Source organism: Phyllosticta citribraziliensis, assembly GCF_038025025.1.
Source record: "Phyllosticta citribraziliensis strain CPC 17464 chromosome Unknown J3D65scaffold_4, whole genome shotgun sequence".
NCBI classification, from domain to species: Eukaryota; Fungi; Ascomycota; class Dothideomycetes; order Botryosphaeriales; family Phyllostictaceae; genus Phyllosticta; species Phyllosticta citribraziliensis.
Genome location: NW_027117341.1, coordinates 75,759 through 99,260, shown reverse-complemented (window position 1 = coordinate 99,260; position 23,502 = coordinate 75,759). Strand labels below are relative to the sequence as shown.

The following is a 23,502-nucleotide window of genomic DNA, read 5'->3' as shown; positions in this document are numbered from 1 at the left end:
CGACACAGCTTCAAACATCAGGTCGAACGATGGGATCCTCATCCTCACCCTTTGTCGAAAACACTCCAAAACAACGCGATGCAATCCCTCGCCTCCCTCGCCTCCCTTGCGTCCCTGATATGGCACCCATGCCCATGTCCACCACGCCTGGATCGACAAACGCACAGTGGGCGTTAGCGCGCATCGCGTTATCGCCGACCGCTTTGACGAGCTGCAACCATGCCGCAACAGGTCACTTAGCCTTTTCTGGAATTGCCGCTGCAGAAAAATAATGGACGGCGGCCCAGCTTACCAACTCCTCAACTCTCGAGACATGGCCGATCCGAGGCTCTTCAAGGACGGCACGGAGACCGAACATGCCCAGGTCGACGACCACCAGCAGGGTGACTTTGCGCCTCTGCATCGCAAGCTCAAGTCTCGCCACCTGCAGATGATCACCATTGGAGGTGCGATGCATTCCGAGCGCTCAAAATCGACCCCGCGCTGACTTTACGAGGCATCATCGGACCCGGACTCTTGGTTGGCTCTGGCAATGCTCTCCACCTCGCTGGCCCTGCCGGCGTGCTCATCAGCTTCTCCCTGGTGGGCATCATTGTGTTTTTCGTCATGTGGGCACCCTTGCTCTTTGTCTGGGGTCGCTGCTGAACCCACTCAGGCAATCTCTTGGTGAATTGGCGACCCTAATCCCCGTGACCGGATCATTTACCGACTATGCGGCTCGATTTGTCGACGAATCTTTGGCTTTTGCCCTGGGTTGGGCGTACTGGTATTTGTGGGTTACTGCAAGTCGAATGCTCCTCGTAACATGCTCGCTGCTGACACGGCCAGGTCCTTGCCAACGAGTACAACTCCATCTCGCTGGTCGTCATGTACTGGACCGACACGGTGCCGCAGTGGGCTTGGATACTGATCTTCTGGGTCATCTTCGTCTCGCTGAGCATGCTGGGTGTACTCGCCTATGGTGAAGTTGAGTTTTGGCTGTCTTTGGTCAAAGTCATTTCTTTGACCGTCTTCTTCATTCTCGCCATTGCGATTTCGGCGGGCGGCATCGGTCCTCAGAAAATCGGCTTCAAGTACTGGCACGACCCGGGCGCTTTTGCTGATTCTATCAATGGCGTCGCCAAAACCTTTGTCATTGCTGGTACCCTCTTTGCCGGGACGGAAATGGTCGGCATCACGGCTGGCGAGTCTGCCAACCCTCGAAGAGCGGTCCCACGCGCCATCAACCAGGTCTTTTGGCGCATCCTCATCTTTTACATTGGCATGATGTTCTTCATCGGCATGCTAATTCCTTACACCGACAAGCGCTTATTGTCTGGAAGCTCCAAGACTGCCGCATCACCCCTTACCATTGCCCTGGAAGATGCCCAAATCGCACCGGCTGCTCACCTAATCAACGCATTGATTGTCGTCTCCGTCATCTCAGCCGGCAACTCGTCGCTCTACGTCGCCTCCAGGACTATCACGCACATGGCTCGCTCTGGCATGGCTCCCCTATTTCTTGGCAAGACGAACAAAAAAGGAGTGCCGTGGGCAGCTTTGCTATTTACGAACCTGGCGGCTTGCATATCCTTTCTTTCACAAGGGTCCGGTGCAGGTGTCGTCTTTGAGGCTCTCATCACCCTTTCGGGAGTGGCGACGTTCATTGTCTGGGCTACCATTGAAGTCGTCCACATTCGCCTGCGCCAAGCCCTCAAGGCCCAAGGACAAAGCGCCGACGACCTGCCTTTCAAGGCCCTGTGGTATCCGTGGGGGACCTATGCCTGTCTGGCTGCCAACGTCTTCCTCGTCTTCTTCCAGGGTGCGTGTGTTAATATGAACAACAGCTCTTGCTGACTTTGACGCAGGGTATACGGCCTTTTTGAACCCCTTCAGTCCCTCGGATTTCGTCATCAACTACATTCTCATTCCCATCTTTGTGCTTTTCGTCGTCTTTTGGAAGTTCTGGCACAAGACCGAATTCGTAAGAGCTGCAGACATTGACATTTGGACGGGCCGTCGCGAAGACACTGATGACTCGGATGAACCGCTTGTCAAGAAGCATCCATTGTGGCACCGCCTGAAGGCAGTCTTTGTTGGATGAAAGGAGCATTCGAACAACGCCATTGTACCAGAGACAATCAACCTTTTTCTCCGAATCTTGCATTGTCTGAACTACTGACTACATTGTACAGAATCGACTCTCCAGCCATAACTACCAACATGGGTGCTCTCGAGATGACAGCAAACACCACCATCTCTCCATTCATTCGCTTTTTCTTCCATTTCCTCAGTCTAATCTGTGATTCGACAACATGGCCGGACCCATGCCCCAGAATGCTTTTGGCCCTTCCGTCTCCACCGAACAGTCCTTCCAGCGAGCCAGCAAGCTGCTCCAGGAGACGTTTATGATTTTCCGCGAAGGTCTCTACGACCAGAACACGATGTTCACCTTCCTGGACGAAGGCAACGTCGTCCTAACGCACGACTTCCCCAAGGACCCCCTCGACGCGCGCATGGCCGCCGACTTCGTGCCCATCTACGACCTGCCGTACGCGGCCCCGTACGTGCTCAACGATTACCCGGAGCAGGTCAAGCGCACGCTGCTAATGATTTTCCAGTGCATGGATTCGACTATCGTCATGGCGCCCATGATCAACGCCATCCTCGGGCCCTACTGCTCGCGCATCGAGGAGGTGCACTTCCAGCCCAAGAACGAGGCGCTGTGGGCGCGCTGGCTCGGCGACGACCAGCGCGTCACCCACTACATCCTGCGCGCGACGCTCGCCGGCAGCGGCGCCCAGTACGCCGTCGACCTGACGGGCCCGCAGTACAACTGGCACGACAGCCCGCCGACGGCGCCGTGGGACTGGTACTCGCAGAACCGCGTGGCATCCATCAGCTACTGCGTCGACAGCGCGCAGCACTCGCTGCACTCGGTCTTCACCGACTACGTCGAGGACTGGCTGTGCGACTTCACGAGCGAGGGCACGCCCGTCTTCCACGACGACCCGCACCGCGCCGTGGCCTCGCTGCCGCAGCGCTTCACCCACGGCCGCTGGATGCTGCGCCGCGACTTCGCCGACGGCATCGCCGGCTTCGAGGCCACCTGCCTCCCGCTCGCCCACGTCGTCGGCCTGCCCGAGCCGCAGTACGCCTTCTACGCCGAGCGCTTCCTGCAGCACATGCGTGACTGGGTGGGCAGCGTGCCGGGGCGCTGGCCCGCCATCGCCGCCACGTACGGCGTCACCGGCCCCGTCGCGCACGAGATCCGCACGCGCCGCCTCGTCGACCAGCAGGTCGGCTGCGGCCACTACGTCTCGCGCACCACCGGCCAGCGCCTCCAGGAGAACACCGCCTACTCTAACTTCATGACGTACCACGGCCGCCCGGCCATGGAGGCGCAGTGGGACGACGATTACCCCTCTCCTGCACAGGTGCAGCAGGCCATCGCTGCCCTCTACGACCCTTCGCTGCCCGGCTTCCGCCCGCACAGCCAGCCGCCCAACTTCCTGGACAGCAATCCGCTCAACATTGTAGGTGTTACCGCGCCCAGGGGTGCTACCGCGTCGCCGGCGGCTCCGTCAGGAGGCGCCACAAACGGCATTGCTCTCCAACAGCCCCCCCTCACCCTCCCCACAATCGACGCGTCGACAGACGTGAACCGGCTGCTGGCGGCACATGGCGTGGCGCCGCTGGGCCAGATGGCGCAACATCAGATCGATCGGATGATGGCCGACGAGACGAACGCGACGGCGGCGCAGAACGCGGAGCAGCTGACTTGGCGGCAATTTATTAATTTTGATGAGTGAGAGGGAAGAGGGGAGTGAATGGGGGAGAGGTAAGTGACTTGGCTGGGTTGGTCTCAAGGTAAGCTGGGTTTCGAAGAACAGAAGAGAAGAAGGTAAGCAAAGTAAAGCAGCGACGGTAAGTTCTCTATTTTCAACGCAGAGCGACAGCGACAGCTAGAGAAAAGCAAGGTAAGGAAGGGCAGGTAAGTGAGCCAGGCGCTCATGACCACATACTTAATACTCTAATGCATAATCCACAATCCACTATCAACCACCCGTAATTCACTGCATTCGCATTACCCCCCTCCCCTCTCATATTACTCCCACAAGTCCCACAAGTGAATGCCCCCATCCTTCCTTTCCTCCCCCTTTCTCTTCCTCAATCTCCAAACCCTACTCCCCCTCCCCACCCCCCCTCCCCATCACCCACCCCCACACTCCCCGGCGCCGGCTCCCCCACCGCGACGGCAGGAAAACCCAACTCCGGCATCCTCAGCCAATCCCGCTGAACAGTGACACTATTCGGGCCAACGCGGCCCGACTCGGCCAGGAAGCGATACTCGTCATCAATCTCATAAAAGTACCAATGCCGGATATACTTGTCCCAATTGATGTAGGCCGAACCCGCCCACAGCATGCGCTGCGGCGGCGGACCGTCTTCTGGGTCGTCCTTGGGCGGCACGGGCGGCGGCGCGGGCGTGATGGCGTCTGGATCTTCGTCTGCCGGTTCGCGAGATGGTTCCTCGCTGGCGCCGTCGGGTGCGTTTGCGGCAGCTGTGCTCGCAGGCGCGGGATTGTGAGCGGTCTCTGGTGCCTGCGGCGGCGGCGACTTGGTCCAGCGGGGGTCAAGGTCCAGACTCTCTCCCTCGTCGGCGTGGAGGCGATACCAAGCCTCCAAGCCCCTTTCAGCGTTGCGTTGGCGCTGTAGCAACGCCGCGTTGGCGCCCTCTTCGAGGACGCGCCAGTATGGAGTTTGGACTCCGGCACTGGGAAGAGGAGGCTGCGGTCCGAGATCGAGCAGTCCGCCCGTCACGCCATAGGCATCGAAGCCTGGAAAATTGCCCGGTTGATTGTTGTGCGGGGCTTGCTAGGCCTGCTGTTCCTGAGCTTGTTCGTTTTGCTGAGGCGATGGATCCAAGAGAGGTCGATCTTCGGGTCCGGCTGGGCCTTCGCCGTCAAGCAGCTGATAATCCCGCGTGCTTGGCCTTCCTTTCTTGAAAAGATTCAAATCAAACTTCTGCTTGATTTTGAGCTTCCGGTGTGTTCGTAAACCAGCAGCGGCATCCTCAGGCACAGGCGGCGCGGCAGGGCCGGTGGGTGCCGCGGGACCATTGTTCGCAGCGTGTCCCACAGAACTGTCGATACGATCCGTTTTGTTTTCTTCTGCAATTTCACATGGGGTAGAGTCGGGGAGCGGTTCCGCACTGAACTTGAAAGCTCTTTCGAAATGCCAGGGCTGGCGAACTAGGGTTTTGACGGCCCCTGAAAATGCACAATGTTAGTTGCGAAGAACGGACAAAGGGACGTCACAAGGATACAAGACTGACCCTTGATGCGCTCGCGGCGTTCAAGACGTCTGCGGAGAGAAAGAGGTCAGTTTCCAAAAGACGATGTGCTGGGGAGAGCGTTGAATGATTCGACTCACAAGTTCTGAACCCAAGCACCCGAGTACTTTCTCATATTTCTCTCAATTCTTTCACCAAACGAATCATAGCATTCGATACGCAAAAGGGGCTGCGGTGTCATGCGGTCGCAAAATTTGTTGAGCAGACTTCTCAAGTTTATTCGTGCGTCTCTGCGCTGCCGTTGCCGGATCATGCGGTTCGGCACCTTCATCACGTGTTTAGGAATTCGGTAGTCGTAGACAACCTGGTCGTCGAGCACCTGGCGCGTGGTTCCCAGCGGCCGCACCCGCAGTTCATCCTGCACATAGTTTTGTATGAAGGTGTCCCAAGCCATGGCGAACCAGTTCCAACCGAAACGCGGCCCCGTCGGCGCAAGCACATGCGTCAATGTACAGTCACCAAGCCACGTGGCCTTGAAGACCAGGAGAAATGGGTCGTTGGGGACATCTTTGGCAAGTGTCGGGTTGATGTGGTCTCTGAAACCGTACATATGGAGAATGGCGGTATCTTTGACGCGGACCAAGACTTCTTCGACTTTGAACCCCATTGCTGTTGGGTTGACGTCAGTAACCAATTGCTCTCTCGACAGGGGCTTGACGTAGACTCACGACCCAGTAGCCGCGCTACAGGCCCCGTCAAAGCTGCAATGGCATTCATATCCTGGCCATAGGATAGGCCATACCAGTTTCGACGGTCCCATTCGGCCCTCGGATGTTGGCGAGGGTGGCGATGTGACATTGGCTGGCCAGGAACCTTCTTGGGGCGTATTTGCTCCATAAGGATCTTGACATGATTATCCTTATCGCCGCCGGGCTCATAGTAGGTTTTGATTGACGTATTGTAGTCGTATGTGGCGATGCGAAAGTGTTTCCAGATCATTCGGAGAAGATTCGTGGCCTTGAGACCTGGCGGGTACGCAAAGTCCTGCACTGTTGGAAGAAGTTCATACTGCCATGCGAGCTCCAGAGAGTCCCTGCTGCCCTTTCCAGACCGGACGGGTACAGGTGGGGCGTCTGAAGGGTGGGGAATCCAGGTATTCTGCATTTTGAATGATATTGTGTAGTTGAATGGAGTTTCCAAGACAGCTAGCGAATGATGCTGAGTAGTGAATGAGGGTCCTAGCTGTTGAGAGAGATGAGCGAGGGAAGAGAAGTTGGGACATGAAAGATCAAGGAGTCTGTAGAATTGCACGTTGCGTGGGCCGCTCCTGCCGTGGAGGTGTTGGGGTGCAGTCTTGTCCAACCACGATTGCTCCACGAGCATCGAGAGGAGCTATCGAGATCTGGTGATCGAGATCAGATGCGCATCGAGGCAGGAGCAGCCCTTGAGAGCAGCTGCGTGGGTGGCGGTAAGTTCAATCCAGTCAACGTGCATCCATCATTGGCGTGAGTGCCCGCAACGCGATGAAATCACTCTCTGCGTCTTTTTGGTTTTCACACTGACGCGGTGTTGGAGAGATGAGGCGGAAGAGATGACCGTCGACTGGAAAAGGAGAAGGGAGGAGTACCGTACATTAGACGTCCGTGGTTCCGGTCGTCTCTGGTACACAGCAGGCATTCGCGGGTCTGATGAATTTAATGTGTTGGAATGAGTTGCATCTCTGGATACGGCTGCGACACGTAGCTGTCATCAAACACAAAGAGTGCACACACGGAGCATTCATCCATCGCCACAGCTATAGCCGCACTCAAGCAGCACTCATTCATCACGGCCCTTCAAGCTACCACACTCTCATAAGCCACTTGAAATCCATTGCATCTTGCTCACAACTTACTAGACTCAGCCTCCTTTGCGATCTCAACAACCAACTTCCCAAACTGCGTGCCATTCTTCATATCCTCAAACAGCCCATCGATGCCCTCCAAGTTGTCGATGCCGGACACAACGCGCGAGATGACGGGCTTGAGGTTCTTGTCGTTGACAAAGGCGACCATGTCGGCGAACTCCTTGCGCGACCCCATCGTCGAGCCGCGCAGCTCGATGTTCTTGAGAACCGCTGACATGAGGAATGGCATTTTGGGGCCGATTGTCATGCCGTATGAGACGATGACGCCGCCGTTCTGGTACATTGTAAGCAAATGTCAACGTGAGCGAGAGGGGTATCCAACCTTGAGAAGCTTTGCCCCCTTTTCGACCACGTCGCCGCCTGCGCCGTCGACGATGGCATCAAGCCTTCCATCTGGCAGGATGGCGGCGAGCTTCTTCTCCCAGCCCTCCTCCTTGTAGTTGACGCCGCCTTTGGCGCCCAAGTCCTTCGCCTTGCTCAGCTTCTCCTCGCTGCCGCTCGTAACGAACACATTGGCACCCTTTGCCGTGGCAAACAGCAGCGCCATGAGAGCCACACCACCACCAATACCAGTCACGAGTATGTTGTGCCCCGGCGCCGCGTTGCCGCTCTTGGTCACGACGGCCCGCCATGCTGTCAGGCCGGTCAACGGCAGCGCCGCCGCCTCAACCGCGCTCAAATGTGTCGGCGCCTCTTCCAGCTCCTCCGCTTCCACCGTCACCTCTTCCGCCAGCGTGCCGATCGGGTTGAACTTTGTGCCGCCCAAGATGGCGTAGCCGCGCGGGTTCTCTGGTCCCTCCGGGCTGTGCTTCCATCCTGTGCCAGGGTTGAGGATGACGCGCTTGCCGGCCCAGCGGCGCGCTGAAGGGTCGCTGCCGGTGGCTGTGACGAGGCCTGCCCCGTCGGCGAGGAGCGGTACTCCAAAGGTCGTGCCGGGGTAGAGGTGTTGGCGGAGGAAGACGTCGCGGTGGTTGAGGGCGGCGGCCGATAGGCGTACGGTTACTTGAGTCTCAGAGGGAGTAGTGCTGGGCACGTCGGTACGATCGAGTGGGTACCAGACTTGACCTGGCTTGCCGTCGATTTTGCGGATTACGATAGCGGTAGGCATTGTGGACGTTGTGTGGTGGAGGTCTCGGTCATGGATTGGGGTCTTCGGGCGCGAAGAATCGAGGAGAATCAATTGTTTTGAAGGGGGAGGTCTTCGATGCAATGGATGATTTCTAAAGCACTCAACGATTAGTCAAGGTGGCAGCGCGTCATTTGAAAGGTCCAGGGAGCGAGTGGGGATCTGATGGTGTTTGGCCGCGGCGAGGTGGAGCAATCGGATCTCATCCCCGCCATGCGGAGGGGCTGCCGAGGTCAGAGCTCCCGTCCGAGCGTCAAGCTGCAGTGCCTTATTCCCGGTCAGCGCATCTACAGTATGTACAGCCCAAGATTTGTTTGATTCGAATAAATGTGCATGAATTCTTTCCTACTGTACACATCAGAGCTCCCAGTCTCCTAAAACCTCTTGGAATATCGCCTTCTTGGTTGCTGGCGAAAAGTACTTCTTGAACGCTTGCTTGAGCACCTTGTCGTCCAGCTGCATGTGAGGTCCGGGAATCGTCTTGAAAACCAGAGCTCCCTTGTGATCCAGCTTCTTCAGCCCCAGCCAATCTTGCTTGTAAATAGGCCGGTGCTTCAGAGGCGTCACCTTGCCGCTTGTTGCATTGACCTCTGCGAACCAACCCGTCTCCTTGGGAATGACGGTTGTGTCGTCCTCGAACACGAACATGACAAACTTCTCCAAGCTGGCCAGATTCTTCTTGTATGTCTCATTCTTAAGCTCCCTCTCGTTGTTGATGTCGGCCAGGAAGTTGGAGAATTCCAGGTAGCTGTCTGACGCCAGGCCCGTCGTCTCGTTGACCTCGCGGTAGTACTGCGCAGGCACCAAGCGGCTCTGGACGAAGCTACTCCAAGCGTTTGTCTGGAGCAACGCCATGGCGCCCTTGCAAAGCCAGTCCGACGCGCCACAATCCTGAAACTTGACGATACCGTTATGTTGGCTGCCGAATGTCACCAAGCTCCGCACAGGCGGCGAGTTGCATCGCTCAATGTATCCTCGGAGAAACTGGCCGCCCTGGGAGAAGCCCAACGCGTTGATTGCGGGGGCAGTGGACAAAATCGGATGGGTGGCCAGGTCGTTGCAGACCTGGGCCAGCTGGGTAGTGACATTGCCGAAGAAGGTGGCGGAACGATCTGAGCCGGCGTCGTTGGCTAGGCGGACGTTGTAGACAAATGTTCCAGGGTTGACTTGCTCGGCGAGCTCTCCCACCTCCTGTATGCCGTCGGCGAGGTAGTTGTCGCCTAATCCATGCCAGATGACGAGGGGGAGAGGGTCTTTGGTCGTCCACGAGGTGGGGACGGCGGTCGAGAGGGAGACGAGGGCGAGAAAGGACGAAATGTGTGTGCTCCGCATGGTGCTAGCCAGGACTTTGAGCAGCCCTCGGAGATGTTTAACGAAGAAAGTAACTCGAGTTGATGAAGGTGTGGAGGGAAGCGGAGGAGACTCCAGCTCGAGAGAGCTGAGGCATGGAGCTTGACGCCACAGCCCGCCGTCATCAGGCAGCTAGCGGCGTTGTGGCTGTGGTGGCTAAAGCATCCGTGGCTAGGGACTGCGCACAGCCATAGTTGTGGCGCAAAACTTCAACAACAAACGACAGACAAGACTTCATCTCGTTCAGGCCAACACGCCCAAGAATCGTCCAAATCTGCTGTTTTTCAAAATACAAGACCGATTCAATCATCCTGTGACAGGGAGATGAGCAGCATTCATGCGTCGTGGGGTGGCAGACGAGGAGCAATCCTGCTTCTTGAGCAACAGAAGATGGGAAGCATTCGACGGCCGCCCGCACGATGTCCAGGTGCCGGAGCTCAAGAGGAAATGACTCTTTCTCTCTGCTCGCCACTTTTTCCGCATTTTCTGCGTTCTTCAGTCAGCCGAATTCGTCTCTCAACGGAGAGCCCTCCCTTCCGCCAACCCTGGTTCCCTCGAGCCAAAAACACTGGCCTCCTGCGAGTCACTTCCTCCCATCGCCGCCTCTGGTCGCGACCCGTCATCATCATCTCTTTACCAGAAGTCCGTGGAAAGAGAAAGATCCTTCGGCTCTCCGGTTCTTTGTCTCTTCGCTCACGGATCGTGGTCCAGCACTCAACCCTCCGAGCCAACTCCCAAGGTTTTGCAAACCTTGGTCCTCGCCTCAACAACTCTTCGCCAATGTTGAGTCTGTCATTTAAGCCGCGCCATCGGACGACCAACACAATTTGAAATCCAGCCTAATCGTATCAAAACTCGCCTCAAAACTGCCTCGGAAGTCGAAGCCAACCATGTGGACCGCATTGAGCAACTTTGCATCTGGATCAAGACCCATCAGCGAGATGGACGCGTCTGACGATCACGACCAAACCCTTGACCACTCCATCGACGTGTGCGCCAGTAAAGCCACCGATTCCGGAGCCGACGAATTCGACAAAGGCATGACCGAGGACGCCTTCGCCATTCATGCGCGACTGGTCGAGACGCACAACACGCTCCGCAAAACCCTGGAAAAGCTGGAGTGCAACATCAAGTCGACAGCCGGAGCCCTCAAAGCCATCATGCTCGACTTGGGTTCCGTACTCGTTGCAGATACAACAGACTTACCGGAAGACACAGTGTACGACATCGTCCCGGCAAGAAGCCAACCCCCGCTCGTCAGCTACGTCACCCAGTGCTTGATTAAACGAGAAAGCCTTCGAGCATGGATACGCATCATCGAAGAGGCCCTCACGCGGATGTTTGGCGCTGTCCGAGGGTTGCACCAGCCCGTCGAGCAGACGTCGTTCGCTATCCGCATCGCGCTTGCTCAGATGCTTCCATCGACGGAGCCTCCGACCCTCGCAACCTTCGACGCCACCACAAAACCCTCGGACGAGGAGATCAACAATAGCCTCAGGAAAGGCATCGACTGCCTCGAGTACCTGGTCAAGATGCAAAAGAACCAGATTGTCCGTTACCAGGCTGAGGATCTCGAGCCGTTTCTCGATCACATCAAACACACCATGCTTGCCATTGAGCCTGAATTTGTCGCGCTCCGTGTCGATATTGAGAACGATGCGAGCTTTGGAGCCCTACTCAGGCGCATCTTCAACGACCGCGACCCGGCCAAGGTCAGCGTAGCGCTCGAGAAGGCCTTGGCAATGATAGAGGAGGACTTCCTCGACAATTTCGTTGATATCAACACTTACTTGAAGGAGTTCCTCAAGCAGTTGGAGGGTCTGCAAGAAATGTACAGAATCGACTCGGCCTAGATGTGGCTGGAGTCCTTGCGACTCGCCCGGGTGGAGGCTTTGGCCGTACTCAGAGGACAAGCATGATTTATTGGGCCGAAGCAAGCCCTGGAGAAGGGAGAGTAAAAGACTGGGAGTTAATGCAGCACCCGAGGTGCCGCAAGACCACATTCGGACAGCAACACCAAGACTTCAATTCCCGGTACCCCTTCAATAAACCTAATGTCCTACTCCTTCTGTCCCAATTTGAATCCACTTCCCCAGACAGTACAGAGACAGCGCGCACCCATTATCTCGTTCTTACCACCGCGTACAGCTGACAGGCGTGCAAGGTGCCTGCCGGACTGTACTCTTTTCTGGCACCTCCTGACCCGAAGACGGCTTCCGCTCAGCCTCATGGTCCTCTCCAATTCGTCAAATTCTCAATCCTGACATGTTTTCTAATGTATGCTTCTTCCCCAGACGTCTCCATCTGGACAGACGCACAATGTACGTGGAATGCCATCGAGCGTAGTTCGATACCAGAGAGAGACTCATGTCCAAAATTCGCAAACAGCACATGGAAATTGTCTCTGATTGATTCCATTTTGTAGGACTAGAACTAAGATTTCCGGCCGGAAGACTGAGACGTCTAATTCCACACGTAGGCAAAGGCTCCACATCCAGCTGTCTCCAGAAATACACCATGCTTTCCTCCGGCTGACGCAGATATTCTTCATCACACTGTTTCAGGCTCCATGGTCCATATATGAGTGGGCAGTCAAGCTTCCAGACGTCTGAAGGTGCATGACAGACACGACTCCCGCATTTGGCCGCTTTTGGCCATTTTGTGGGCTATAAAAGCGCTCGACCAGCCATCGCAGACCTCTACTCTTCATCACACTTTTCCAATACTCCACCAACAAGAAACTCCAACCAGCCGCCGGAAGCCCAGGCGTCTGAAGTTGCGCGGCAGGTGCATTACCGCATTCGGCCACCTCGTGGACTACAAAAGCTTCTCGACCGGTCCTCGCAGACCTCTACTCTTCATCCCACTTTTCTGCGCCTGATCCTCGCAGTCCCACAACTCTACTACCGGCTCTCACAGGGCTCTATTTTTCTCCATATTCTTTCAGCTCTCAGGAGACAAGCGTTCCAACACCTTCCGTCCATCTTTGTCAACTTGGCCAAGGATTTCCCCGATCAACAGTGTTGCCAACGGTTCACAACTCCGCAGCCTTTGCCAACTCGTCAACTCTTCAGTCCAGATGAGTCGTTTCGACCCAGCTGTTCTCAATCCAATCAAGTTCGATGAGGAAGTGGAGATCTTCTTTTGCCCAGGAACGAGGCGGTTCCGTGTTCACAAGGACGAAAAGACCGGCAAAGAGGTGTGGTATCAGAAGTGTGGTACTGTGAAGCCGACCAGCTGCTTCTACATGAATCCCTTCTCAACAGAGCGTCTGCATGGCCCTAACGTATTCTTCGCCAATGGCAAAATTCTGTCAGACCCTTTCGGCTTCTTGACCTTTCGGACGGACCAAGACCGAGCAAAAGCCAGAAAGGTCTTTGGAAGCTACTGGGACATTATTTTCGTCGAGGGCGAGGATCAGATCAGCTCGCGTGGCAACAGCACTACCCCTGATATTCCAGTCGATCCTACCACCCTTGACGCTTTCTCGCCACTGGGAAGCTCTGGACAGCCTTCCAAGCCCATGGGCGTGTTCGAAACATCGGCGAAGAGGGAGATGCTTTCGCCAGACTCTGATGGCCCACGACCCCGAAAGATTCTCAGAGCATATGACACACCTGAATCTACCGCTAGCACTCTCGAGGAGGCTTCGGCCATCACTCCAACATCCACCGACTCAATCGATGCGAACTCCTTCAATCTACCTTCTGAAGCATTGACTGCTTCCTACTCTACCAATCTCAACTCAAGTGCGTTTGTCGACGCCCCTATCCAAGAGAAGCCGAACGAAACTCCTTCTGCTGAAGTTTCAATGTCCGGAGGAATCGAGCTAAAATTGAAGAATGACAGCCAGTCGCACTTTTCCTCCGTCCGCTCTTTTCCCAAGCTTCTACTTTCTTCAGATGCAGCTGGTGATCGCAAAGAAAAGGGTTTTGAAAAGGACGCCTTCAACACATTCAACGAGGTGCATGTTCCTCCCGTCAGCTCACTTCCCAAGCTCTCGCCTTTTCCAGATGCAGCTGGTGATCGCAATCAAAAGGGTTCTGAAAAGGACGGCTTCGACAACTTCAAGCCCAACACGGTCTTCAAAGGCAATCTCACGACGGCCGCCGAGGTCGATGCAATGATGAAGTGGCTTAAAGAAGCCAGCGAACCGGGTTGGATCGAGAGAGAAAGACAAAAACGCCAGTGAGTTGTGAACGGCTCTGGTATTTGCAAACCCACACATTGCATATTCCAAGCGCCATGGGATGACACGTCGACAAGCTGCTAGTGATCGGCAACGGAGTCGAAAAAGTTCGGCATTGGTGGATTGACGGGAGCAGACATTCTAACTCAGCTTTACTTTCACTCTGGCTCGGAATGCCAATAACAAAATGTGGAGCTGAACGACACAGCGACGGCCGACTGAGACAAAAGTTTGCTTTCTTTGATTGTTTGCTTCTTGCTTTTGAACGTGTAACGGGCATTTGCCACTTTGCATTTTGCATTTGGCAAGGGAAGGCCACAGAAGTTGCTAACGGCTTCGGCGCCTGGAATCGGAGGACGGAGCTGCTCTGGAAGGCTTCGTCAGCACGATCAGCGAAAGGGGCCGGGGGTTCAAAAGATTGCGTGCATGCGGATTGGCTTTTGATTTGGACGAGTTATTTGCTTCGGAACTTCTCGGACAGACTTTGCTTTTGAATTGATTGAGTGCTTGCGTTGCAAAAGGCCCTCGTGTTGCAAACTGACCGCACGTTGCCAACTGACCGCGGGTCGCCAGCTCTTCCCATGTTGCCAACTGTCCATACGTTGGCGAATCTCTGCAGGTTGCAAGCTTGCCGCGCGATGCTGGCCTTCCACACACTGGCCGCGATTCCCCGTACGTTGCCAACTGCCCGCGCCTTACCAACTCATTGCACCTTGCGAACTGTCTGCACGCTAGCGACCATCCGTACGTTGTGAACTGCATCTCTTTTCCCAACCCCGCGCATGATAGGTAAAGATTCAACGGTATCCATTTCCATTGTCAATCATCGTTTCTTTTGAGCTAATGCTTTTATCTGTGGACAAGCTACCGACCACTTGCTGGGAAGTGATGCCCCTTGCCAACCTTTCCAGCCCTCCAAAGCAGTTTTGAAGCTGATTCATATGCTCCGAGAGTCCAAAGAAAATAAGAATTTCAAATATGTCGCCGAAGGCGAAAAGGGTAAAGAGACTGAGCCAATCTAAATCGCAAAAACTGTCAGAGTTCCATTGCTCTATCGGACTTTTCGCCTCGCCACCCTCCAGATGTCGTGATAGTGTTTTCCGGTCAGGGCTTTTGGACCGCCTTTCATGCTGAAAGGAAACCGTGATCAACGGCCGTTCAAGAGGTATCGGGCTCAGTTTTGGGACATTCGGCGGACGACTGCATGGCATCATCGACCATTTGATCGAATTTGCGCTTGAGGTCACGCTTGAGCTCGCGCTTGACCTCTTGCATATGATTTTCCAGCTTAGTGGTGGCAGCTTCGAGTTGTTCTTTGGTGCTGTCAAGCTCCTCGGTGAGGCGATTGATAGTCCTCTTCAATCCGGCATTCAGTTGCCCCATACTGCGACTTTTGTTCCGCCAGATGTTTGTGGACTGTTTGAAGCTGGCGGCACTTCCCTCAAATTCGGCGCTCAGTCGCTTGGAATCGGCGTTTTCTTGCTCCAAGCGAGTGATCTTCTCATCTTGCTATCTCATGTTCAGCAGCGGTCAGTAATCATCCAAAGGAAAATTCACCTTGTCCATCTGCTCTGCCAATTGGATAATCAAAGGGTTGTCAATGTTCCTGGCCCGACCAGGTTGGTACGCAGCATCTTGCAAGTCTTCAGAAGGCTCTGGCTGAGTAGTGATCTGTATGTGTTAGTAAAGAATTGATGCTTCGATGACGGTAGCTTAGGGGTACGCTGGTCTTGTAGCCCGCCGGGGCCAGCGCCGTGGGCATGAATTCCATTTCTTCGTCGAAATCAGGTTCATCCATTATGCAAGGCTCTTCACTTGCCATGGCTCTGGATGGAGGGATTGAGCGGTGGAGGTTGAAGAGAAGAGAGGTGTTGTAGGAAGAAGAGCGGGAGAGTGGGTGGAGGATTTTATACCCGCTGGTCAACTGCAGCAGCCACCCGATTATGTCATGCCTGGAGCTTCACTTCTACGCCGCTACTCCGCAGATGCGCAAGCACGGTGATTGAAGTTGTTCAAATTGCCAGATCAGGTAAGACTACTCGCTAGCCCCATGCCAACCCGTCCAGTCTTCCGAGGATGTGTGTGTGTGCAGCAGCCCAAAACTCCGAAAGCAAAGGAAAGAATTCAAATTCAGCCCGAGCAATGCCACGCCAACCTAATCCATCGTGGCCACCAGAGCCTTTTGGTAGCTAACGCAGTAATGAAAGCCAGAGTAGAACCAAAGCCAACGCGCAAGGACCTTCAGAATGGAATCGCAAATCATCTCCCATCCGCTAGATAACAATGTGTCGATTGCCATCCGCCGATTTTACTTCTTCCGCTTCGCCGTAAACAGGAGTATGGAGGTCCGAGTGCCGTTTGAGAAGCGATGTTTACTTCGAGTCCAGTTCGACCCCGAAAGCGCGGAGCACATTCTGTTTGACGTCGTTGTTTTCTTGCGACATCTTATCAATGGTGCTCTTGAGGTCGGCGATCTGCGAGTCCTTCTGGCGATTGGTTTTCTTCAAGTCCTGCATCTCCAGTGACATGTTATGATTGGCGACTTCGAGGTCATCCGCCATCTGTCCCACGGTCTTCAGGTCGCGCTTAAGGATCTTGCGGCTGTAACTGTTTTCTTCATTCTCCCTGAGTCTGGTTTTCAGCTCTCTCTTGAGATTGCTGATGATTTCGTCGCGCTTCTAAATTGTGTTAGCAAGGTATTCGTGACATCAAAAGGACAGCGTACCCGGATCATGGCCATCGCTTGCTTGTTGGTCGATCTCTGACTTCTCATCTTCGCTTCCAGCGTCTGTCTCTGTTCTTCCAGACGCTTCAAGCTGGGCTCCAACTTCTGCCTCTTCGCAGGTCTGTCCTCGGCGCTGTCATCGGAGCTCTCCTCACAGCTGCTGCCATCAGAAGTGTCGTCAAGGCGGTCCTCGGAACTCGTTGCCAACTCGTTTTCGAGTCCAGTGTCTTTTTTCAAAGTAGCCATTGTGATTTGCTGCAATGCAGAGAGAGTTTTGACGCTTGACTGTGTGGAGTTGGTCTGGTGTCGCGGTGTTGCGTGGTCAAGAGGGGATGGAAGTTTCAGGGGTGCGGGTGGAGGATGAAGAAGAAAGAGTTAGAGTAAGGAAGCGGGATGGTGCAGTATTTATACCGTTGAGCACTTGAGGAAAGTCAAGGACTGTCGGAGCAGGCGCAGCGTGGGACGAGAGCTATATTTGGTCCTAGTGTGGTCAACATTGAACGCCTCGGCACTGGCTCCATCTGTTCGGCTCGAGCCAACGGGGTAAAACACAGGAAGGATGAGGTAGCCTTCGACATTTCAAAGTAGTGAATGGCAGCAGCTTCTGTCCTGCGGCTGTCGCTCTGATGATTCGTCACTGTCTTTGACGAGACGTAGAGACGACGGCGCAATCTCATGACACGTGCATGTTGGGTGGGAGTGTCGATATTCCAGAGCAGTAAACAGCAGCTCAACCGCTTGAAAACAGAGTAGTCCTGCAACCAATCTCAGCCAGGCACAGCCAAGTCTTGTTCGTGTTGACAATCAGAGCCACAGTCACTTCAAAGACGGTTGTACAGCGCACTCAAGGGAAGAACAAGCCCTCGACTGCAGGCCGCCACAAAAGGAACCATGCTGAAGGGGCGCAGAAATTGAAGGCGGTGCTTGGACTTCGAGTTGTCAAACTGGACGTAGCGAGGAAACCAACTCGGCGCAGTTGGCGTAAGCGGAGCCGGGCGGCGCCAGAATCACCACCACAGGAAGTTTCTGGCTCCACTGAACACAAACCTGTCACCTTACTGTTTGCTACTACCAGCCGCTGATTTGTCGCCGCCAATTCCTTCTTTTTGCGTCTCCAGCTGTACCTGCACCATTCTCTGTATTTATCGCCGCTCCCGTTGGCGCCGCCGCCGTCACCACCATCGCCGCCGCTCGCACTTTTGAAGCCACCAACGCTGGACACACCCCCACAGTTTCGTCAGCCGCGGAAGCCGGATACCCTCCGAGCCTTTGAATAGGCTTGAGGGAAGAGTTGAAAAGGATACATCGTATAATGAAGGACAACGACCGCCGATGCACAGTAAATGGCTCCACAAGCACCCAGAATTCTCGCCGGCGGTAAGGCTCCGGACACGACGTCGGAGACAATCAGAATGGCTCTTGAGCTGGCTCTACGGGAGGCGACTGTGGTCTGCTGCGCAGCGTACGATCTTCCTGCTCCGGTGCTTCGTTTCTTCCCGGTAATGAAACAGACTTCGCTGCCAGCTCTACGTTCAGGCATATCATTCCAGATCTCGTGCGTCATATGGATCATAGCGCAGTGTGAAGCCTTGATCACTCAAGATTCCATTGTCCTGAGCTGCCGATGTCGGCAAATGCGTCAGTGACATGGTGTCATCGACGGACTTCTCGTTGCATCCGGAGAGAGCAAACCAAATCCAACCACGAAAATCAACCAACTCCCTCGTGCAAATTCCATCAGTGTCCCGTCAAGCCTGTCCTTAAATCCTCTAAGCCCCAATCTTTGGTCGCCGTCACACCGTCGCTCTCCAGCAGTGGTTGACGCGTTTCGATCGCCGCCTTTCACTCCGTCTTCAACTTCTTCACACTCAACTCCCACCTCTGGCCGTAGTCGGCTCGAACAGTAACGGAAAAATCGTCCTGCACGCGAGAGAGGATTCGTGACGTTGGCGCCACGAACTTCTCGAACTCCTCTTTTGCAGCGTTCGACTTGAGATGCGCGTCAAACTTCTTCTGAAGCTTCCTTTCTTCCGCCTGCTTTGTAAGGAACGTCATGGAGGCGTATCTCTGCTCCCGTTCCAGTTTTTCTTGCTGCTCTCGCAAATCCATGCGCGTCTTTCCCCACTGCTTTCTCTGTCGGCGTGTCAGTGATGGTCGGTGGCATTTTAGGGAGGGAAATACCTCGCTCGTAACCCTATTAAGCTGTTCTTCCAACTTTGCGTCCGGGGCAAATTTGGGAGTAGTCTGTCTGTGTTAGTGGGGAACTTTTGCGCGGACTCAGGGGTCCTACAGGGACAGGATTGGCCACTGCGTTGGCAGCCTCTGGCTTCGACTTCGGCTTCGGCTTCGGCAGCTTCAAGCGCACTAGGAGACTCTTCTTCACTGGGTGTTCGGCACTGTCGCTCTGCTTCTCATGGGTGTTGGCTACTGTGTTCACTTCGCTCGCGAATTCCTTCGGCTTTGATTCCGACTTGGAGATTGGGGTGAACTTGAAGGTAACAAATCAGTGTCAGCACTGAACTTCGACGGTGATGAAGGGTAGCTACCAAGGATGGTGCCGCCGCAGAGGATCCTGCTGTGAACGGGTTCGCCGCGTTGTTTTCAGCCTTCGCCTCTGGCCTCACTTCCTGGCCTGAGCTGGAACGGTCATCGCTATTGGTTGAGCCGCCAACCTCACTCGCCTGCGTTGTACGAGAAATGGCTGCTTTCACTTCCGTCGGGGGCACCCAGCGAGGTCTGGGCGTCTTGTCCTCAGTATCGTCGAGCTTCCTTTTCTGCGCAATGTCAGTAACGCGTCTCACCCAGCAGACTCACATTTGGCATGGAGGCTCGTTACCTTTTCAGACTCTAAACCTCTCAGGTAATCTGCCATGGGAGAGTACCTTTTGTTCACCATGACATTGGACTGGAAATGAACGAAATTGGCCGAGTTGGTTGAGAAATTCGGGCGCAAGTGTGAGATTGAAGAGGGGAGGTCTGCAGCGGAAGAGAGAGAGAGAGAGAGACGCGGGAGAGGTAGACATCCAACCAGCTCACGGCGCAGAAGCCTTCCAATCTTGGAAAGGCCTGCATTTGCTCCAGTTCCTGAGTGTGAATGTTCGCTTTCGCATCTTTAGCCCCCAAGTGTTTTGAAGCTGTTCAAGGTACTGCTCCCGCAACTCGTCACTTTCACATGGCGCTTTGTGTGTGCATCCTGGCCGCCGACTTGCGAAAACTTGGCCCTGTTCACGAATGATCGCAAAAGCACCGCAGTCTCTGTCAGTTCCCGCACCTGCACATGCCGGGACATTCTCAAACCTCTGGCCCTGCTGCTCCAGCTGTCCTTCGTCCTATGATTATCAACCAAGGTAAAGCAAGCGAAGTGAAAGCATGGCGAAGATCCAAGAGCCCGAATTCCAGACCAAGCCGCTCAATGTCGAGGGCACTTCGTAGCGAGAGAAGGCCATAGCCAGCCGCTGAGAATCTTCTCCTTTTGCCTAAAAGACTATAACTGCAGCAGAGAGCCAACGCACTCTATCGTCCGTAAATTTTCGAAATTTTCGAACCTCACAGCCCGAGTAGCTGCATCTAAGGCCGAAGTGCAAACGAAAAAGCGGCAACAAGCAAAGTGAGAGAGAAAGAGAGACAAGAAAACGAGATCGTGTGTGTACTTTAGTGTATCATAGATATACCTCTTCCGATCAACCAGACCCCAAACCCCATTCCATCCGACCCATCCATCCCGTTCAATTCCCGTCGCTGCACCTGAAAACTCATCTCAAAGAACAAAACGCCATGACGCCACCCCGACCCTTTCCCACACCAACTTTCTTGCCCGCCTAAATCTTGTACACAATGCCCTCGCTCCACATAATCATGTTCTTCTCGCTCATGGCCCGCAGCGCCGCCTCAGCCTCAGCCATCTCGAACGGGCTGTTCGAAGCGCCGACGACGCGCGAATTGACGGCGGCGACGAGCGGCTCGACGTCGGCGGCGTCGTTGGCGAAGAGCGGACCGTCGATGAGCTGGCCAAGGGCGCTCTGGAAGAGCGCGAGGCGCGCGGAGGAGATGCCGTCGTAGGATTGCGATTGCGAGTCGGCGGCCGTGTTGGATTGGGACTGTGATTGCGAGTCGAGCAGCTGCGATGCCGGTTGAGACGACGCCACTGACAGCTGCGACGAATCCTGCTGTTGGTTCATGTTGCGCGTGCGCTGCCTTCGGAGCGTCGTGCTGTAGACCTGCTCGTCGTCTTCGTCGCCGGCGCCGTTCGTCGTGCCGGTTGCAGTGCCGTTGGTAGCTGTGCGCGTGCTGCGCGTATTGGGTCCACCTTGGCGCGTCGCGCGCGGTGCGGCCGTCTGCTGGCTGTCGTCGGCGTCGTCGTCCGACGAGTCGCCAGAGTCTGTCGACATGGCGTCGGGCTCGCGGGTGATGCGGCGGCGCTTGCGGCGCTCGTCCTCGACAACCTCCTTGAACAGCGCGAACCGCAGAATCGACTCGGCAACTTCGGCGTCCTTTTGCTCGACGCGGTGTGAGAGACGCGCTTTGGCGTGTGCTGTTGCGAGACGAATCAAGGTTTCGAGCGTACGCGCCGTCATGGGCGACGTCTTGCGCTGGTTGCTCTCCATTTCGTCGTTGCGGAGTGCCGAGTAGGTCGACACAATGTGGTTGGCAGCACCAGCAGTGAGGACGGGCTTGATACGCGACTTGGCGTACTGGACGTACTTCTTGACAAAAGGGATGCTCAAGACCTCGACTCTGCGGCGAGAGCCACGACCGACTGTCACCGTGACGCCGGCGTGGAGCATGACGTTGAACTTTTCGTAAACCTCGGTCGGCTTGTTGGCATCGGCGCCCTCGTCGATACCAACTCCCAGCAACTGCGTACCCTGTTCGCGCACCGGTGCGCCCTCTTCTGTGCCGGGTTGTCTGTAGCGATGCATGCGCAGAACGTGCTCCGAGACCTGCCTGTCCCGGACGTCCTCAATGTCGTCGGTGACCACGAAGAGCAAATCGAAACGGGAGAGCAGAGAGTCTGGCAGGGCAATGTTGCGGTGAGGGTCCTTGTGGGGGTCGTATTGTCCAAAAACGGGATTGGCGGCTGCAATGACACTGCATCGAGCGTTGAGCGAAGTGTGGATACCGGCTTTGGCGATGGTGACGGTCTGCTGTTCCATGACTTCGTGAATTGCCACACGGTCAACATCACTCATCTTGTCAAACTCGTCAATGCAGACCACACCACGATCAGCCAAGACCATGGCACCGGCTTCGAGGCGACGCTCTCCAGTCTCCTTGTCCGACGTTACTGCTGCGGTCAAACCGACACCAGAAGATCCTCGACCAGTGGTGGCAATGGCAAGCGGAGCGATATTGTGGACGAAGCGCAAAAGTTGAGACTTAGCCGTCGACGGATCACCGACCATGAGAATGTTGATATCTCCTCTCAAATGGGTTCCGTTTTCGAGATTCTTTTCCATACCGCCCAGCAGCATGAGGAGAATAGCCTTCTTGATGTAGTCGTGCCCGTAAATACTGGGCGCCAGCGATTGCGACAGCAGATCAAACACCTTTCTTTCCTTCGAAATCCTGTTGATGTTGCGGATATCGGTATCGGTAATCGTAGCCTGGGCAATACCGCCGCCGGACTTCGAGGAGAGGAGAATGACATTGTTGGCGAGGAGAAGGGTGCGGAAGGTGGAGCTGTTGTTGCCGGAATTGCGGTTTCCGAGCGATCTGTAGATACCGACAAGCTGAATCCTGTCGCCAGGCTTGACCCGGTCGACAAGGTCGTCGTCCATGATGACATCGACGCCGCGCGGCAGCTGGCCTGCAGGTGCTCGCTCGGGCATTTCTTGGATCGAAATGGTCTGGTGGTCGCGGTAGACGCTGTAGCCGTACTCAGTGACCAGAGGGTTTCCCTCGTCATCCTCGGTGGGGTAAATTGCAGTGCTTGCCGGGCCCGTGGTCATTGTAGCATCGCGGTATTCCCGGAATTGGAACACATTCTTCGCGTCGTTCCAGTGCACACTCTTGACAACCTTTGGTCTCACGAGAGAGCACCTTGTGACGATACCTTCCAGCGAAACCATGTGGTTGAGGTGTGGCGAGCTGAGGGTACGCGGGTTGCAGGAAAATTCTCCGAAGCTGCCAACGTATGCGCAGTAGTACATGACATCTTCATCGTCTTTGGAGGGCCTGGGGAGGGTCTGGACAATGTTCTTCAAGGCCTTGTCGAACGCCATGGTCCATTCAAAGGGCTCGTTGAGGAGGCTGCGCTTGTCAGACGTGATCCCAGCGACGTGCAGAGGACGCTTACCCGTCGGCCATTTCGCGATTGTGCGTCCGAATCTCATCCAGGCTGACCTATACAGAGTCAGGATTGTAGCCAAAATAGCACGACAGTATTCGTACCGTCAATCTCCTCTGTTGGCGGTTGACCATGACAAGAATGTCGGCGCGGTAGCTGCTGCTCGTCAGCTCGTGTCCCGAGGGCCCGTGGGAATATGGCGAACCTTCGCGCGCGAGGATCATCTGGAGCGAGGTCAGCAATCAATTTCCATGAGGCGAGACAATGCGAGAGCCGTACTTGGATCCAAAAACTCCTCGGCGGCCCTGATGCGGTCGCGGACCGCCTCGTCTCTCAGCTCGTAGCCGTCCATGGCGAATCAAGTCGGTTGTCGGCAAACAAAGCTGGGCGAATTCAGATGCGCAATGAAAACAAGCGATGTTGTCCAATCGTGTTGCGGGTGGGGTATCAAAGGTGTGGTGGGTGCGGTGTTGAGGGAACGCACGGCGAGGGACGTCGATGTTTTTGAAGCGCTCGGCCGCAACGCGCTTAACGCGAAGAACGCGTCGCGCGGGCACCAACGCGCGTCGGCGGGCAGCGAATCGACCCACCTCATTAGCTTTCCCGATTAGGCCACTGCCCGCCAAGCTCCGCAGCCAACACCAT

At 55.3% G+C, this 23,502-nt stretch overlaps 8 protein-coding genes across 8 annotated transcripts; 3 read left to right on the top strand and 5 right to left on the bottom strand.

The window, feature by feature from the left end:
- The first annotated feature begins 24 nt into the window (after positions 1 to 24).
- Positions 25 to 2,269, top strand: J3D65DRAFT_618121 (amino acid permease). Its single transcript, XM_066799622.1, has 5 exons — positions 25 to 446; positions 497 to 608; positions 656 to 782; positions 829 to 1,801; positions 1,848 to 2,269. The coding sequence occupies exons 1-5, from the start codon at positions 272 to 274 to the stop codon at positions 2,081 to 2,083; spliced, it is 1,623 nt and encodes a 540-aa protein (XP_066656563.1). The 5' UTR covers positions 25 to 271; the 3' UTR covers positions 2,084 to 2,269.
- A 2,508-nt stretch (positions 2,270 to 4,777) lies between these two features.
- On the bottom strand, positions 4,778 to 6,140 carry J3D65DRAFT_274917 (uncharacterized protein). The gene is made up of 3 exons (XM_066795001.1): positions 5,416 to 6,140; positions 5,318 to 5,346; positions 4,778 to 5,252 (listed from the first exon to the last, which is right to left on the bottom strand). Exons 1-3 carry the CDS (start codon positions 5,940 to 5,942, stop codon positions 4,858 to 4,860), a joined length of 951 nt encoding a protein of 316 aa, XP_066656562.1. The 5' UTR covers positions 5,943 to 6,140; the 3' UTR covers positions 4,778 to 4,857.
- A 932-nt stretch (positions 6,141 to 7,072) lies between these two features.
- On the bottom strand, positions 7,073 to 8,521 carry J3D65DRAFT_274859 (alcohol dehydrogenase). Its single transcript, XM_066795000.1, has 2 exons — positions 7,504 to 8,521; positions 7,073 to 7,455 (listed from the first exon to the last, which is right to left on the bottom strand). Exons 1-2 carry the CDS (start codon positions 8,287 to 8,289, stop codon positions 7,159 to 7,161), a joined length of 1,083 nt encoding a protein of 360 aa, XP_066656561.1. The 5' UTR covers positions 8,290 to 8,521; the 3' UTR covers positions 7,073 to 7,158.
- Position 8,522: 1 nt separating this feature from the next.
- J3D65DRAFT_274858 (palmitoyl protein thioesterase) lies at positions 8,523 to 9,895 on the bottom strand. Its single transcript, XM_066794999.1, has one exon. The coding sequence runs from the start codon at positions 9,637 to 9,639 to the stop codon at positions 8,665 to 8,667; it is 975 nt and encodes a 324-aa protein (XP_066656560.1). The 5' UTR covers positions 9,640 to 9,895; the 3' UTR covers positions 8,523 to 8,664.
- Positions 9,896 to 10,547: 652 nt separating this feature from the next.
- J3D65DRAFT_666023 (uncharacterized protein) lies at positions 10,548 to 11,510 on the top strand (the record flags this gene model as incomplete). Its single annotated transcript, XM_066802885.1, has 1 exon — positions 10,548 to 11,510. The coding sequence occupies one exon, from the start codon at positions 10,548 to 10,550 to the stop codon at positions 11,508 to 11,510; it is 963 nt and encodes a 320-aa protein (XP_066656559.1).
- Positions 11,511 to 12,418: 908 nt separating this feature from the next.
- On the top strand, positions 12,419 to 14,121 carry J3D65DRAFT_656926 (uncharacterized protein). Its single transcript, XM_066802508.1, has one exon. The coding sequence runs from the start codon at positions 12,737 to 12,739 to the stop codon at positions 13,847 to 13,849; it is 1,113 nt and encodes a 370-aa protein (XP_066656558.1). The 5' UTR covers positions 12,419 to 12,736; the 3' UTR covers positions 13,850 to 14,121.
- A 4,292-nt stretch (positions 14,122 to 18,413) lies between these two features.
- Positions 18,414 to 19,443, bottom strand: J3D65DRAFT_666019 (uncharacterized protein; the record flags this gene model as incomplete). The annotated part of the gene is made up of 5 exons (XM_066802884.1): positions 18,414 to 18,704; positions 18,753 to 18,815; positions 18,862 to 19,059; positions 19,118 to 19,345; positions 19,408 to 19,443. The coding sequence occupies 5 exons, from the start codon at positions 19,441 to 19,443 to the stop codon at positions 18,414 to 18,416; spliced, it is 816 nt and encodes a 271-aa protein (XP_066656557.1).
- A 526-nt stretch (positions 19,444 to 19,969) lies between these two features.
- On the bottom strand, positions 19,970 to 23,331 carry J3D65DRAFT_618106 (DNA replication licensing factor mcm3). The gene is made up of 5 exons (XM_066799621.1): positions 23,137 to 23,331; positions 23,063 to 23,081; positions 22,962 to 23,013; positions 22,867 to 22,913; positions 19,970 to 22,820 (listed from the first exon to the last, which is right to left on the bottom strand). Exons 1-5 carry the CDS (start codon positions 23,207 to 23,209, stop codon positions 20,390 to 20,392), a joined length of 2,622 nt encoding a protein of 873 aa, XP_066656556.1. The 5' UTR covers positions 23,210 to 23,331; the 3' UTR covers positions 19,970 to 20,389.
- Between the last annotated feature and the right edge of the window lie 171 nt (positions 23,332 to 23,502).